This window comes from Stylophora pistillata, chromosome 4, assembly GCF_964205215.1.
Source record: "Stylophora pistillata chromosome 4, jaStyPist1.2, whole genome shotgun sequence".
NCBI classification, from domain to species: domain Eukaryota; kingdom Metazoa; phylum Cnidaria; class Anthozoa; order Scleractinia; family Pocilloporidae; genus Stylophora; species Stylophora pistillata.
The window spans coordinates 2,392,847-2,408,258 of NC_142522.1; the positions used below are offsets into that span (position 1 = coordinate 2,392,847).

At 38.5% G+C, this 15,412-nt stretch overlaps 1 protein-coding gene across 2 annotated transcripts; it reads left to right on the top strand.

Annotated features, from left to right (window-relative positions):
* Nucleotides 1-17: 17 nt before the first annotated feature.
* On the top strand, nucleotides 18-14,749 carry LOC111321742 (nucleolar protein 6). 2 transcript variants are annotated; one of them, XM_088757528.1, is made up of 26 exons: nucleotides 18-186; nucleotides 542-685; nucleotides 1,395-1,514; nucleotides 1,905-2,084; nucleotides 2,217-2,385; nucleotides 2,820-2,963; nucleotides 3,396-3,556; nucleotides 3,901-4,021; nucleotides 4,132-4,196; nucleotides 4,800-4,901; nucleotides 5,461-5,576; nucleotides 6,063-6,240; nucleotides 6,524-6,643; nucleotides 6,833-6,981; nucleotides 7,361-7,580; nucleotides 8,757-8,883; nucleotides 9,268-9,422; nucleotides 9,602-9,762; nucleotides 10,476-10,628; nucleotides 10,880-10,977; nucleotides 11,625-11,749; nucleotides 11,842-11,934; nucleotides 12,223-12,411; nucleotides 12,523-12,621; nucleotides 12,706-12,759; nucleotides 13,383-14,749. In XM_088757528.1, exons 1-26 carry the CDS (start codon nucleotides 127-129, stop codon nucleotides 13,488-13,490), a joined length of 3,411 nt encoding a protein of 1,136 aa, XP_088613654.1. In that variant the 5' UTR covers nucleotides 18-126; the 3' UTR covers nucleotides 13,491-14,749. The 2 variants fall into 2 exon arrangements, with proteins under 2 accessions (XP_088613654.1, XP_022780443.2); XM_022924708.2 differs by having other exon boundaries at nucleotides 19-186; nucleotides 12,520-12,621.
* Nucleotides 14,750-15,412: the final 663 nt, after the last annotated feature.

Below are 15,412 nucleotides of genomic sequence, written 5' to 3' on the forward strand. Positions count from 1 at the left end.
CCGTATGAGCCCTCCCTGATGAGAAATTTGACCCACGTGGAGAGCATGGCGAACTGAGCAAAGAAAGATTTTCGAAGGTGTATTTTGTTTTGCGAAATCTTATCGCGAAACATTATATCCACCATAATGAAACGTAGAGTGCAGGCTACAGAAAACTCTTTAGCAGTTAATAATTTATCTAAAAAGGTAAGAAAGGACCCGAAAGAATGTATGTATATGTGAGTTGTAGTTGATGGTAAACAACAACACAGCTGAATGCACTTGTTACAACATCACGCTTGCACCATTTATCAGTTTTACCAACACCTGCTTCGTCTATGGAATGTCCATAGACAAGGTGGATCTCAGTGGTTACCCGTGAACCTGGCTGTTGCAAAAAGGAGAGCTGTGGCATATTATGGTCAGATGAGTTTGCAGATTTCAGATATCAGCTAATATACAAATCTTTTAATATATATTTAACGTTCATGAGAGCTCAGCTATTCTCTTTTCTGGGATACCCTCGTGATCAATGATTCTATGACTGCTCATTACGTTTTAGAAAGCTGTATTTGAAAATGGAGAAGAAAATAATTCCAAAACAACAAATTACAAAGACAGTCTGTACCGACCACCCACTAGCGAGGAAATCACTGCCCTCAAGGAAACTGAAAATCTTTTCAAGTCCAGTCTCTTCCGTATGCAGGTTTGTGCTTTACAATCAAGATTTTCCCTATTATATTTGAATTGGGAATACATTTTGGAATAGTAGGTTTTTCATCAAGTTGTAGCATCAGTCAAATGTTATCATCACCTGAACCAGCTCTTATCTGTGTCAGTACATCATATGGCCATCCAAAACCAACAGAAGAACTGGTGGGGTTTAACTCCCAGAATTGATTAACATGAAACTTCTTCTTCTACTATCCATTCATTATCCAGCACACGGGCAATGAGAGTACTCAAACTTATCAAAAAGAAGTCATTATCCTGATCTAACACTAAATTTTCATAGCTAATTTACAAGGAAATGTGTAGTAGCTAGAGGGGAGAATTAACAATCAGATCTTGGGAAATAAGGGGTGCAAGTTGGTTACTGTTAGTCTACCACTACTCACAGACTCATGAGGCTTTCTGCCTCTGTTTGGTGTTGTCAGGATTTTTGTAGATTTTTATGGCTTCTCTTTCAGAAACAGCCATCTATTGCAAATTCACCACCAGTTACCAGTACTAATTTGTTAAAAAAAGGTTACTGAAGCCTTTTGACTTGGATGATATATCAGTATATCTCCATAATTTTAGAACCTGTTTATCTATTTGTGGAATGAAATGATCTGCATGTGCAACATTATATTCTGTACAATAATCAATCTATACCAGCTATCAACAGTTCATCACAATCAATTATTTTTAAGATAACTGAACTTCTTGCTGAAGTGCAACCAAAGAAAGAGAGGAATAAAGCTCTTGATGAAGTCCTACATGAACTGAATACTCTTTTACTGTCATTACCTGATGAAGAGACAATACATGAGGTAAGTCTTTAAGCTGGAGTTTGAACAAAACTGCATTGGCCGGTCATTGAAACACTAACATGTACATGTATGAATTTCTGGTTAAAGACCAATTTAATTAACCTTTAACTCCCTTGAGTGACCAAGAGAGAATTTCTCCTTACTATATGAGTACAATATCAAGCAATCAAGTGATGAGAATAAAGAAAAAATATGAATTAGTTGATCGAATCCTAAATTTGTTGAACCATCATAATAAGAGTTGTATGTTATAAGGGGGAATACTAATAAGATCTTTGGAAGGGGGGGGGGAGACTCAGTGGAGTAAATGGCACTTGACTCACCAATTTCAAACAAACTGTATGCTGCTATACATTGTACTTCTAATCAGCTCAATATTTTTCCTCATAGATTGAAGATCACTCATGGCTTCCCAAAGAAGTCAAATTTCCTCTTCCACCCAGTCTTTCACCTGTGAAAGGAAAGTTCTGCTTTAGAAGACCAGTAAGTGTGAAAGTTGTGGGGAGTTACCTTCTTGGTACAGTAACAAAACCAAACTTGAATGTGGATGTAGCTGTTGAAATGCCAAAGGTAACATACTTTTTAAATATTGTTTAACTGCTACTAACTAAAGAGAAACTCTTACTCTAGGGGAGAACCACTATATTTGCTTGCAACTCTGACACACATTTTTAACAAATTAATCATTTTGTTATATTTTAGGAGTGCTTTCAACATAAGGACCACCTAAATCTCCGATATCATCACAAGCGAGCTTTTTACCTGTCCATCATTGCATCACATTTAACGAACACCTCTCTATTTGAGAGTGTCCAGTTCAGTTATATGAGTGGAGAGGTATTAAGGCCAATCCTTGTGCTTAAACCAGAAGGTGAGGGTGCTCTACCTGAAAAGAAGGGTTGTTACAAGGGTTTCATTATGGTGTGAAGTACATGTGGATTCTGTTGAGTATCGAGTTTTTGAGCTGGTTTACACTGTCTTCTGAGCTGTTTGTTTTGTCTTAAGGTACATGTAGTAAAAAAAGAAAAAAAAAGACCTGCAAAGAAACAATCAGAGGTTTATTCTTTCCATGTAGTTGTCAAGATAAATTATAATTGTGGTTTGAATTTTTCTTTCATTGGTATTTGAAAGTTTTGTATCAGTTAATTGTGTTTTTCCCTGAGTTTCAGATTTTGGCACAGTAATAGATACTAGAAAAATTGAAAAAAAAAAACAATTGAAATGGTTTGAAGATCTTAAGAAGCTTTACTCCTGTTTTGATACTCAGGTAAATAACTTATGATGGATTCTTCTTTTTTTGTGTAGGCAAAGCTGGCAAACAGTTTGTCATCAGATTGCATCCCTCTTTATCAGAAGGCACTTTCAAACCTCAGAGGCTTTCTCCAATCAGGAACAATGTTAAACGGCGTTGGTTCACAGGAGAGGAGGGTATGGCTGATGACATGGATGGTGAGTTAAACCTTTCACTCCCAAGATCTCATCAGCAATTCTCCTTACTGTCTGCATACAATTCTTATGATGATAGTTTGGAGAATTTGGTATTGGATCATCTGATAATCCCCTGATTTTTCTTTTTTCCTTATTCTTATTACTTGTCTGCTTGATATTGTATTGATATTGTAAGGAGAAATTCTGTCTTGGTCACTCATAGGAGTTAAAGGAATAAAACTACTGGGTTATATATCCCAAAGAGCTGGAAAGAAATTGTTTAACAATCAAGAGCTTTTTCAGTTGGTGATCTTCTCCTTTATTCTAGGTCTTGACCTTAATTTGTGATTCAGGGGTGCTAGTCACTCTTAGTGACTAGCTATATCTATGGGCGATGCATTTCAGAATTTTTGACTCGCTTCACTTATTGGTTTTCCTTTTCAATATTATTAGACACAGGGCTGCCAACCCCTCATTACAACGCATCAGTATTGTCAGACATGTTCCTGGAACATCACCTTCACCACTTGTACAAATGCATCGCGGATTTTCCAGGAATGAAAGATGCTGTGGCTCTCATCAAAGTTTGGTTGCATCAGCGGGAACTTGATAAGGTTTTGGCATCACCACTATCACTCTTTGCTACTAACAGTAACTGTGACTTCCATGAGAGAGAGGCACAATGGAGGTTTAGCAAACATATTTGAGCCTTTGAGTATTGTGTTGTTGACTCGGGCAAATGGCCCTGTTTCCACAGTGACAACTTGTCATTTGATGACTCTCATGTTTGACAGTTGGAGATGCACCATTACTGACATTCAGGTATTTTCTGAGGGAGGTAAGGAAGGTTGCCTGTGACAACACTTTAATTTTATGGGCGAAACCTGGTCACCAATTGTATCCTCATCTCACTCAACTGGTGATCGTAGTAACTGTCAGTTGTAATTTCTTCACACAGGGCCAGGGTTGCTGCAGCGGATTTTTAGTGTCTATGTTCATCTCTCATTTACTACTTATCAAGAAAATCAACAAGCAGATGAGTTCATATCAGATCCTTAGAGTTTTCCTACAGTTCCTTGGTAAGTATTCAAAAGAAAATCTCTCTCTATGGATTGCTGCATTTAATTTTTTATTATTCACTGGACAATTATTATTATTTACTAAGTATTGGTCTCACTTTTATTTTCAGTGTCAAATGATTTGACAAAAGAAGGAATAACAATGACCAGGGAAGACAGTGATGACAGTAATGTGGTAAGATGTTGAAGTTGAAGTTCATTTATTTGTTTAAGCAGGTTGATTAATTTGGCAGCTGTAATAGCTGATGTGGACCTGCTGTCCTAACCCACCCATCCCACCCAGGGGAGGACATCCATCACACAGTAATCTCGTGTGTGAGAAATTAACGTCTCCTGGCCCAACCCTGCAGGAGACGGGACCTCCATTTATTCGTCCCCATCTGAGAAGACTAGAATATCTAACCATTTCTTGATGTTGTAGAAAGGTAGCAAATTCTTCTCAATTATTTTAAGACCTTGAGTGTTGGTCCGACCAGGGCTCAAACCCTTGACCTCCCGCACTACAGTCCAGTGCTCTATCCATTGAGCTAACCGGGAGGCGGTTAATTCAGACTTGAATTCTCTGTCACATGAACATTCACAAACTAGATGTTCTATGGCAACAAAATTAGCCCAACAAGCTATCTGTGAAAAATGTCCTATTGATGTTAAATGGGCAACAAATATTACAAATGGTAAAATTGCAGACCCTATTCAAACAAATTAAGACAAGAGGAAAAAAATTTAACAAAAACTAGGCATTGAAGCTTTGTCTTTGTTTGTTTCTTTTTTTTTTCAGCCATCAAAGGCAGATTTTCATGCAGGGTTTGATGTGGTGTTTGTGGACCCATCTGGTTACCTAAACCTTTGTGCAGGAATGACTAGGGCACAGTACAATAGAGTGAGTCACTTGTAATGTAGTTAACATCTTTATAAAAGAATGAAATCCATGGTTAAACTCTCAGAAGGATTCTATCAGTGGAAGATGCTTCGTTGAAAAGAACATTGACTTCTTAAAACTTTTGTTGCTCTCATAGTGCTAGCATTTAATTTCTATTTATGATTAACAAGTATGACATGAATATCACAATTCTCAGACAAAAATAGCTCTCTAAGGATCATGTTTAAAGTAATATATACTTGGAGTGCACTGCAAAACTTTCTGTACCTTTCAAGTGTACTTCAAGTATACTTTTGGGTGTTCCAGTTTCAGTTGGGAACAAGTATGAAACAGGTATACTTTTGGTAGCTCTTCAAACTATACTTCTGATTACAGAAATAGTATAATAATTAAAAGTGTACTTAATTTTGGTAAAGGTAAGGAAACAGTCAACTAAAGCAAGAAATATACATTAGATTGTTTTGAAAAACAATGTGATGTATAGGGTACTCTCTGTACATTGGTGTCATTAATTTAATGTACAGTAAACCATTTGTGGTTGTTATCATTCAATCCACAGTTACAGTCTGAAGCCAGGTTATCTTTGGAATATTTGGATAACAGTTTTATGGATGGCTTTGAAGTTCTTTTTATGAAGTCTGTGCCATTTATTCAAACATTTGATCAATATCTGCAGTGAGTATTCGTACTTGTACACATATGCATGTTCAATTGTTGAATCCAAAATTATGTTCACAAAGTGAATATTATAACGTGGAGACAAATTACACAACAGAGTATGCAACAGGGTTACAGGGTTTTGGGTAAAGGTAAAGAATCTGATCCCACCGACATGTCACCCAATGCATCAGCCAATGCGTGGCCAACAGGTTGGTCAACAGTGGGCCAACAGTCAGCCCACTGTCAGCCGATGTGTTGGCCTACAGGTATGAAACTTGAAAAATCTTCCATTTATCAAGTGAATCATGATCATTCAGACCTGAGTAAGTGACGTTGCTTCCTGCCCTTTGTGACACATATGTGTAACTTTCCTTGCTTAGGAGGGGATTGGGATTTTTCTATCTCAAAGGGCATACTGGATTTCAGATTTTTTGTAACCCTCTGAATGTTAAGGAATGGAGGACAAGAGTGAATCTTTTTATTCTGATGTCTCTGTTGCAGAATTCCAAATATTAGTTCTTTGGAGGTGGTTTGTAAGAAGGATGACCTTCTTGGTCACCTTATCGACCATCCTGGAGATTGGACTCCAGTTGTTACTGATTGGCTACTTCATCTTGTTGATAAGGGTCTGGGAAAGAGAGTAGACATGCTGTGCTTTGAGCCACAGGCACCTTGTCAGGTACAAACAAAAATTCGTATTATGACATTAATGCAATATTAAGGACAGTAAACAGCGTAAGCATGGCATCAACATAAGATGAGAATTGGAAAAGTCTTGTTAAGAACTTAAGTCTTATTTCTAACCAGAGGCATCAGTCAATCAGAGACAAGAGAGAAAATCCCAGTATACGAGTGCTAATCTTAAACTTGTCTCTGTGTGTATATATACTTGACATAGAGCATTAAGTTTATTCAGTTGAAACAAAGTTGAAGTGATATTTTTATCACCACCTGCTACACAGTGGCCAATTGGCAAGACTCCACCCGACAGAGGTCAGAAGGCTTTGACTCTGGGTTTGCTGTTGAACTCTGATCATTCTGATGTCGTACTTGACACGGGACCCCCAGCCGACAGCGCAGAGGTTAGTGGTTGTAAATGCTTTTTTTTTTTTTTTTTTTTTCTTGTGTTGATTTTCAAAACATGGCAAAAACTCGAGTAACCGTTAGGTTTTATTGTTGTAAAGTTCTCTTAATAATTTCAAGTCAATCAGTACAGCACCGTAGACCTACGTGAGTGACGTGCAAGAAATTTCTGTTTTTCTTTTCCCCAGGCGACATCTTTTCGATCATTTTGGGGCGAGAAGTCTGAGTTGCGTCGATTTAAAGATGGATCCATCCTGGAGGCGGTGTTATGGCCGTGCAACAGTGTAGCAGAAAAACGAACTATATGTGAAAAAATTATCAAACACCTTATTCAAAGGTGATGATCACATTTTAAACTAATCTTTTGAAAAAGTTTTGATGGAAGAGCATGGTACTTTTATCGCATTAGAGACAGCTTAATTCCTCTGAAACTCCAATACGTTTTGTGTCCTCGGTGTGAAATAATGGCTGAAAATTGTATCGACTGGATTCCGACTCTCTTGGCAATTCTTATGAGCAGTGATGTATGTTGCCAGAAGAAGAGGGAAAAAGGTCTGCGAGGGAGGTTGGAGAAAAAAAAAAGAAAACTAATGGATCTTATGAGTTCCTCTCCTCCCCCTTTCACTCCCCCCCCTACCCCCCATTCGTATTACTTGGTTGATATTCAGCCTTGAAACTGGGTATAAGCAACAACGTAAACAATTATTTAATTTTAGGCACGGAGATGTCGACACTTCGTCGTTCACGTACGTTGCGAGTCAGTTGGACTGCGTACTGCAGACTCGTGCTGAATCTGCTAACAGTGGAACAGGCGAGGAGGATGCAGAGAGAGTGAATCAAGTTTATAACACCTTGTGTAAACAGATCCGAGCGTTGGAGCTGCCACTTAGTGTGAGCTCGTTGCAGGGAATAAGCCCGGTGTTTAGGGGAGCAGAGGTACTATTCAACTTCTAGAATATCTATGATTATTAAAAACTTGATCATTGGATAAAGCAATTCAAGACTTTTAATCGGCTTAGCCAACTTAAAATTAAAAGGGAGCTTAGAAAAAGAATAAAATTTAATAACTTAATTTACCGTCTTTAATAAAACAATTATTCCACTCGCGTTTTTTGGATATGAGATGATTATAGCCAACTCGGCGCTACGTGCCTCGTTGGCTATCTATCATCTCATATCCAACACGCGCTCTTGGAATAACTGTTCATTATTGAAAACTAGATCATTGGATAATGCAATTCAAGACTTTTTACTGGCTTAGCCATTATGGTATATCAGTCAATATACCATATACTACAAATATGGTAAGCGTACGTGTCAGCTTAAAATTTAAAGAGAGCTAAAAATTGAATAAAATTTAATAATTTAATGGAACGTTTTTAATAAAAACAATTATTCCACTCGCACTTGTTGGATATAAGATGATTATAGCCAACGAGGCGCGTAGCGCCGAGTTGGCTATCTATCATCTCATACCCAACGCGCGCTCGTGGAATAATTGTTAAATATCTGCTTATTAACTGAACAAAAAGACCGCATAAAAAATAATGCAGTCTTTGCCACGCTCGGTAGGAAGAGCTAAGAGTTTTCCACTCTTGCCCACCGACGCAATTGAGTCTGTGCGGCAGCCTTTCTTTCTCTTTATTCCTTTATTTCTGCACACCGCGTGCGAAGCCATACGGGTCAGATGATCACATTTTCAAAATCTATCCGATAATTAAGCACAAAAATTACCAACTTTGGAATAACTTTGCGATCAGAGCTCAAGTGCTGTAATCGAGGTTAATGGCAACCGTTTTTTCCAGTATTGCACAAAATCCGTATGTCTTCGTGGACAAAATTTACGAGCACCAAACATGTATTTGCTCCGAATTTTATCGCAACTGATTAACAATCCTCTCCCATAGCAACCATTCCTTTCTTTTTAAACGAGCGTAGATAATTTTGCGGTATTCAACATACCACCCTTCGACTGATGTTTTCTCTTTTCTCGTCACCTTTTTGGTAAAAAGATGTTTGTAAACTGTAAGGAGAAATCACTTGATCGTCTCTTCTGATAGGAAAAGAGTTGAAAATAAGTATATTCTTATGTTTCTTTACACGTACTTTAAGGTTTTTCCACCAAGAGCTTGCTTTAAAAATAGCAAAGTCAAACCGCAGCCTGGCAAGGAAAACCTGGCAGACAATGTTTCACTGCCGTCTGAACTAAAGAACACCTCTTGGTGTCCAGCTATGGAAGGTAATTAATATCGTTTCTTGTGCAAGGTGCATATATTTTGACATATATAAGCGCATGAAAACACTCGGATATAAACGTGTTGAACCAGCACATTTCACACAACCTTCATATTTGTGTAAGAGCCAACAGTGTGATGGATACCAACTCAAAGCACAGCGAAGCTAACGTAACGCGAAACCGGTTAGGGAACTTCTCGAGAAGTTTTAGGCTGGGAAAGATCTTAGGCTGAACTTACGGATTTTGAATACAATTTAGTGCATTCCTGTTTGCGATTGACGAGTTTCATACGAATATTTTGTTTTTGAATGTCCGTATGAGAAGTATTTAAACTATCGGACCACTTTGGAAGGCACGTGAAATAATCTAAAGTCATTTCTCTCTTAGTTGTCTTGCAGTTTGAAACGAGTGGAAAATGGCCGGATGACTTGACCGCCATTCAACACATCAAAGCGGCATTCCACATAAGACTTGCCGAGTTACTGAAGAGCAAATGTTCACTCGTTACTGCCGCTTCACGTCATCATTTAGACGTACTGAAGGTCGGTGACTTGAGTTGAATTTCCTGGATTTGAGTTTTGACGCTTTTTACTACCGCATGGCCTGTTACTTTATTTCATTGAGTATTTCGTTTAAACTACACCTACATTAACTGAAACACAGGTAGCATTGTTAGTAGCGTGATTTAATCGTATACTTGTTCTTGGTGGCTGTTCTACAGGATGGTTTTGTGTTCAGAGTAAAGATCATGCACTACCGTGAAATGGTGTTGCTCCAAAAAAGCGATATCTCTCAGGAGTCAAAAACAGATCACGAGAAGAAAGCTAAAGAACTAGAACGTGAATTAACACATCTACCATTATTGACAAGTACTCTTCATGGGTAGGTCAGAAAAAACGAAGTGACAAGGATAACTGTAGTCAATCTTAGGTGATTAAAATTAATTGAGACTAGAATCAATTATGTCAGAGGAAATACAAGGAAAGCCGGTAACTAAACTTTTAATAGAGTATCTAAAGCACGAAAGTGAAATTCTCTTCTCTCATGTAAACACTAAGTTACAGAGAGCATTGAACAAGTTGCAAGTGCCTCATGTTGGTGTCAAGGGTGTCAAGTCAAGGGCTGGAAAACACAACTGGTGTTCAGCCCAACAAGGTACAAAAGGCAACTGGTTTCAAGCACTGTAAGGTGCATCCTGGGTAATGCGCGGGAAAAAAGTGCAACCGGTGTGAAACGCGGGAAAAATGCTTCAACCCCGTTTTTTCGTTCACACTATTGTGCTTTGTAGGAATGGAGCCTTGCAGTGTACGAGTTCCAGAGCCCGTTATTTAGAGGAACGTGTCACAGCTTTTTGTTTAACATATTGGAAGTGGGGAACTGCTAAGCAACATGCATCACATAACCAGCACAAAAGAAATGTATTCACCAAGCGAGTAGCCTGATCGTCTAGGCGATAATAGTCCTGAGAAGGAGTGTCGTCAGTAGTTGTGACTGACAGTGACTGACAGTGATTGACGTTTCAAAACCCTTTGTCTAAGTTATCATCAGAGTCGAGAACGTGTTCAAGCACAAATTATCGTTTTTGCTTCCCACAGGATACAACAGCAGTTTAGTGGATATAGTGGAACTGTACGTTTGGCAAAACGCTGGTTGTCGGCTCAACTGTTGTGTGATCATATGACTGAAGAGTGTATCGAGCTATTGGTTGCCTCTCTGTTCCTCTCCCCAGCCCCCTTCGCTCCTCCCAGGTAAGCCACGAGTTTATGTTTACAGGTTTCCGAACTTTTATAAACATGTGGAACTTTTAGTTACAAGTGAAGAATTTTTGCAAAAGAATGTTGAAAACAGTGATAATCGAACCCTAACGTTACTTTCATGTCACATGTCGAGTTCTTTTTCAGATCTTGACGATTCGTCTTTTTAGTCTTATGCAAGATTCCATCTCAGAACGCATGAGAAAAGAAAAGCGTTTAAACTGATTAATCTTCTCTTTCCTCAGATCTCCCTTCATTGGATTTCTTCGATTTCTTCATCTGCTGTCTTCGACCGATTGGCAAACAACGCCGATAGTTCTAAATTTCAATAATGACATTTCTGGTGAGTCATTAGAACACTTTCGATTAAGTTTCCCAAGATTAAAACCAAAGCAATAACGACAGCCTATCAGAACAAAGGAAAATATGACAGGGAGCCACTGAGAACTTTGAGTAAAAACAAGCTACCTTCCGAAGCGCGGGTAATCTCGAATGACCAAGTCAAGACTTAATTTGGTTCTGCATCTGATTGGTTTAGAATTTGGTGCAAGTTTTCTCGACCAATCTTCTTCAGTTATAGTGAAGGAATTGCGCCAGAAAAATGTCATGTCAAGGCGCTATTTTTGTACCGTATTTTGGATAAAGGATGTATTTGCAGTAAAATGATAAAATGGTTATTCTGCATACGTTGAAAATATTCACATGACCTCTCTATTAGCTTTTTTCTATATTTGACAACCCAGAGCAAAATGTAGCATGTTTCTTTCCCTATTACCGCTGATTTCTAATCCTTACACTCTGCGGGAAGGCTGTCACATAACAGGCCACCATCAAGCCCTCTGTGGCCCTGTTGTTACTGTGCGTTTCACCGCGCAACAGTGGAATCAGAAGGTCTGAGGATTGAAACCTCGTGATTGACACAGTAATTTTTGATATATTTCCTCTGTCCCACGCTTCTGACTCTGAAAGTGTCTCTTTTTTATTTCGTAGCTGAAGAATACCAGGAAATAACTTCCAAGTTTTCAAATAACAGAGCGCGGCTTCCAGCGATATTTATTTCTACTCCTAGAGACAAATTTACTTCTTTGTGGACAAAGGACAAACCCTCCAAACAGGTTCTGTTGTCAGCCATATGCATATAGCTCGTTGTATTATAGTTGAATTCAATATTTGCGCTTTATATTAATCTTTTTTTCCCGTACCACAGATTGTTAATAGACTTTCCTTGCTGGCGAGAGAGTCGCACTCAGTCTTGGAACATCAAATTAAAACGTGTGCTCTTCAAACAACAGATTTCAAGGTACGACGGAATCACATTAAGTTTGCTCTTAGTACACAAAAATATAGTTAATTCAGTCAGCAGTGATGTAGAATGTGAACAAAAGAGTACCGCACCCACCCGTCCCTTTGTTGGACGCAGTAGATAGACGACGGTATACCGTGGCTGTCCGAAATGTAATTTTTCCACTTTGTCAAAGTAGACATAACTCTTTAGCCACTTGTTTGTTTGCTTTTTTAACGTAGGCATTTGGATCGATAGAAAACTTATCATTTTATATTTCTTTCTTCTGTGCGTTTCTCTCCTCAGTTAATCTTCCGTCCGCCATTGGATCATTATGACGTCATCATCCATCTTCACCATCGTCTCCTCCCTCGAAGAACCCAGGCCTTGGATCGTGTGAAACATTCAACAGAGGGCACCTCGATATCAAGTCCGCTTGTTTTACTTCCGGTCGTCAACTTTGACCCTACGCGCTTGTATCTCGAAGAACTCAAGGTTAGGACAGATTTTCTCTTGTAACGTTATGCGGAAGTTGATGCTAGATAGGACGAATAAAGCCAGATTGTAATCCGAGATGTTCATGAATTCTTTTTTTTTTTTCAGGAGGCGTTTTCCGAAGTCGCGGTGTTCTTTCACGATGTTTATGGTGGGGACATTATTGGAGTTTTGTGGAAACCCTACAGCTTTGTACCAGCTCAGTTTAAGGTGCAGTCCCCTCATATTTTGTCGGAGTTTGTCTTCTTTGTTATTTTTTTATAATCTAATCGGGCTGTTATTTCGTCTCAACAGGTTCTACACGTGCAGTACAAGATGCCATTAACCATTCCTCAAAAGAGTGCAAAGGTTGGTTGCGCATCGCGAAAGTTAACTGAAAACATATAATTGCGTTACACTGAACACCGATTGAAAAGGATGTAAATTTCCTTCAGACATCACTCTGTGGACACTATTTGACTCTACTGTAAGCCGCTCGAACAACCATTTCAAACTACTCTGAGCGAAGTAAACTAACTTTTAAACATATTTAAATGTAAATTGTCTTGTCTTCGTCCGAAGAGGCTATGAGGAATGACAACTTTGACCATCAAAATATGATAGAATTGCTTTATCCTGAAATTTTAAAACCTGTCATTTCTCTCCCAATTGGATTGTTCAAAAGCTGGAAATTTGTAATTGGTTGTATAGCTCATGATAGATTTAGCCAAATGTAAATTCCACTTTTTGGACGGTACGAAAACGTACTCATCAGTGTTGTTTGCAAAGTCCGCGACAAGATCCAATGGACTGCACAGGTTAACCAGTACTTTCAAGTTTCAAATGAACTTTTAGTATTGCGCGACTCGTATGGGAGGGAGGTGTGGAGGTATATTTGTATCGTGCCTGACAGGGTAGCCAATCAGACACAGGATTAGCTTGATATTTCCCGTTCGTAGAGCCAGCAACATTACATTTTTCTTTTCTTTCAGTCGAAGCAAGTCCCAAGCTGGGTCATACCGAGTATATCAGCCATCTTGTCTGACTTTCAAACAATCGGAGACGGATTGGTGAAGAAAATCGAGGTGATGAATGCTTGAAGAAAGAAAAAACAATCCAACAAATCCTCAAGGGAAAATGGGACGACTTCTGTAAAAAAAAAAAAAAAAAACTGCCTTATATTGAAAACACTGTAAGCGTGAAAATCTTATCGATTAAATAGAAAAAGAGAAAGCGGTGTAATAGAGCAGCTTAGACAAAAATTATGTATAATACCTCAATCTAAGACAGCTCTGTTGAAATTTTTCTTCTTAGATTGTAAGTGATGTCCCCCTCAGACTCAACTTGTTCAGTCCTAAGATAAACTTTTTAAACAAAAATTAAGTGCCTTTGCTTCATCAAATCATGTGAATGCTTGGCCCGTATCATGATTTCAAGTAAGTATAACTACAAAATCTTCTTAACAGAGTAAACGAGAGGGCCAGTCAATCTGCTGAGAAATCGTCGACACTAGTACCTTGTTTACAAAAAGGAAAACACAAAAAAAATTACAAAATACTCAACTGCCCACTAAAATCTATAATTGGATTTTTTAAGAAGCTAGTTTTAACTTAAAGCTTCATCGAATCGTACACAAACCCGAGCCCGTATTATGCGGGCAATCGGTTTCAAGTCTAAATATCAGCATTGCAGATCAGATGTGTACTGGGTATGACAAGCGCTTGGTGCTTTGAAAAATTTATCGTGATAAGAAAACTTTTTTCCCTGCTAAATAGGACTATCAAAACTCTCCGTATCTTCTCATTTTTGGAAAATTTAGTTTCATTATGTAGGTGACAACGCATATTTCACTTTTGGAAGCTTCCTTCAAAAGCTTAAGAAACTTCTACTTGGTAAAGTTCCTTTGGATTCCTTACACTTAAAAATATTAAATCCAAATTTTCTGTTTTTTTTCCTCTACGAACTATCAATTCACCTTCGAGATATAAGATTTTACAACAATTTGCTTTGCATGACTAACTAATCGCGTCTGAAAAAGAAATTAATCACAATTTGCTTGGTTTGACTTCTTAATCGATACTTTGAAAAATGTTGCTCTTATAACCGACGTCGCTGTTCAGGCTTGCTTTTCTTGTGCAAACTGTAGTATTCAGTTTCTTATTTCAGTTGGTATCAGAATTCTCGCCCATCTGCAAACTCATTAATCATATCACCTAAACATGAGCAAGAAATGAACGGGTTTCGGATCAAGGAGCAACACTTAAATGGTTTCATGTAAAGGCAAGTGGTGCAAATAGACAGTACCTACCAAGACCTTGTTCTTCAGTGCCCTTCTCTGAAAATAAAGCTAAATACCTCAGTTTGTCATTCCAGTTTTTCCGAGCATGCGTTATACTCTAAACACATTAGACAACCAATAGAATACGATCTTCTGTTTCCTAGGCAAGACCTGTTCGACAGTCATTTTCGTGGTCATTCGCACCTTCAAACCCATCCTTCCCTCATGCCGCGGGGCATTTCGTAGAGCTCTGGGGTCTGGACATTAAAGATTTCTTCTCAAGTTTATAATTCGAAGATAACACTTTTTTTAAAAAGAGCATTTAACAATACAGCCGCTAAAAAAAGTTCTGTATTCCTTTTTACCCTCGTTGGACTTTTGCTTAAAACACCGCAGGGTAAGCTGTCACATGAAACTACATCCATCTTTAACTTGAGTATTTATTCTATCGGTATCACTTGGCTACAGAAGATCCAACAAATCTCAAAGCTGCGTTCGGCTTTATTTGGGGGCTGGCACACTGTCGTATTTCCAGCGAGTATGTCACCTAGCCCCTTCACTTTCTGTAAACGTGATCTTTCTTATGGCACCTGTCGTAAAATACGCCATCTTCACTTAATTTTAATCAATGTCTACTCAATGAGCTGAAGCGTTACGTCAACGGAAGTGAATACTATTCCAAGGTTAAAAATTTCGCTTGGTCCTGGTCGCTAGTCTGGCACCCAGTACCTTTGACCAAGACGG

Bases quoted from the DNA above. Each gene is read 5' to 3' on its own strand.
- LOC111321742 (XM_022924708.2), top strand. From the start codon at position 127: ATGAAACGTAGAGTGCAGGCTACAGAAAACTCTTTAGCAGTTAATAAT. The intron at 686-1,394 runs GTTTGTGCTTTA...ATTATTTTTAAG, and splicing joins CCAGTCTCTTCCGTATGCAG to ATAACTGAACTTCTTGCTGA. The intron at 7,581-8,756 runs GTACTATTCAAC...ACGTACTTTAAG, and splicing joins CGGTGTTTAGGGGAGCAGAG to GTTTTTCCACCAAGAGCTTG.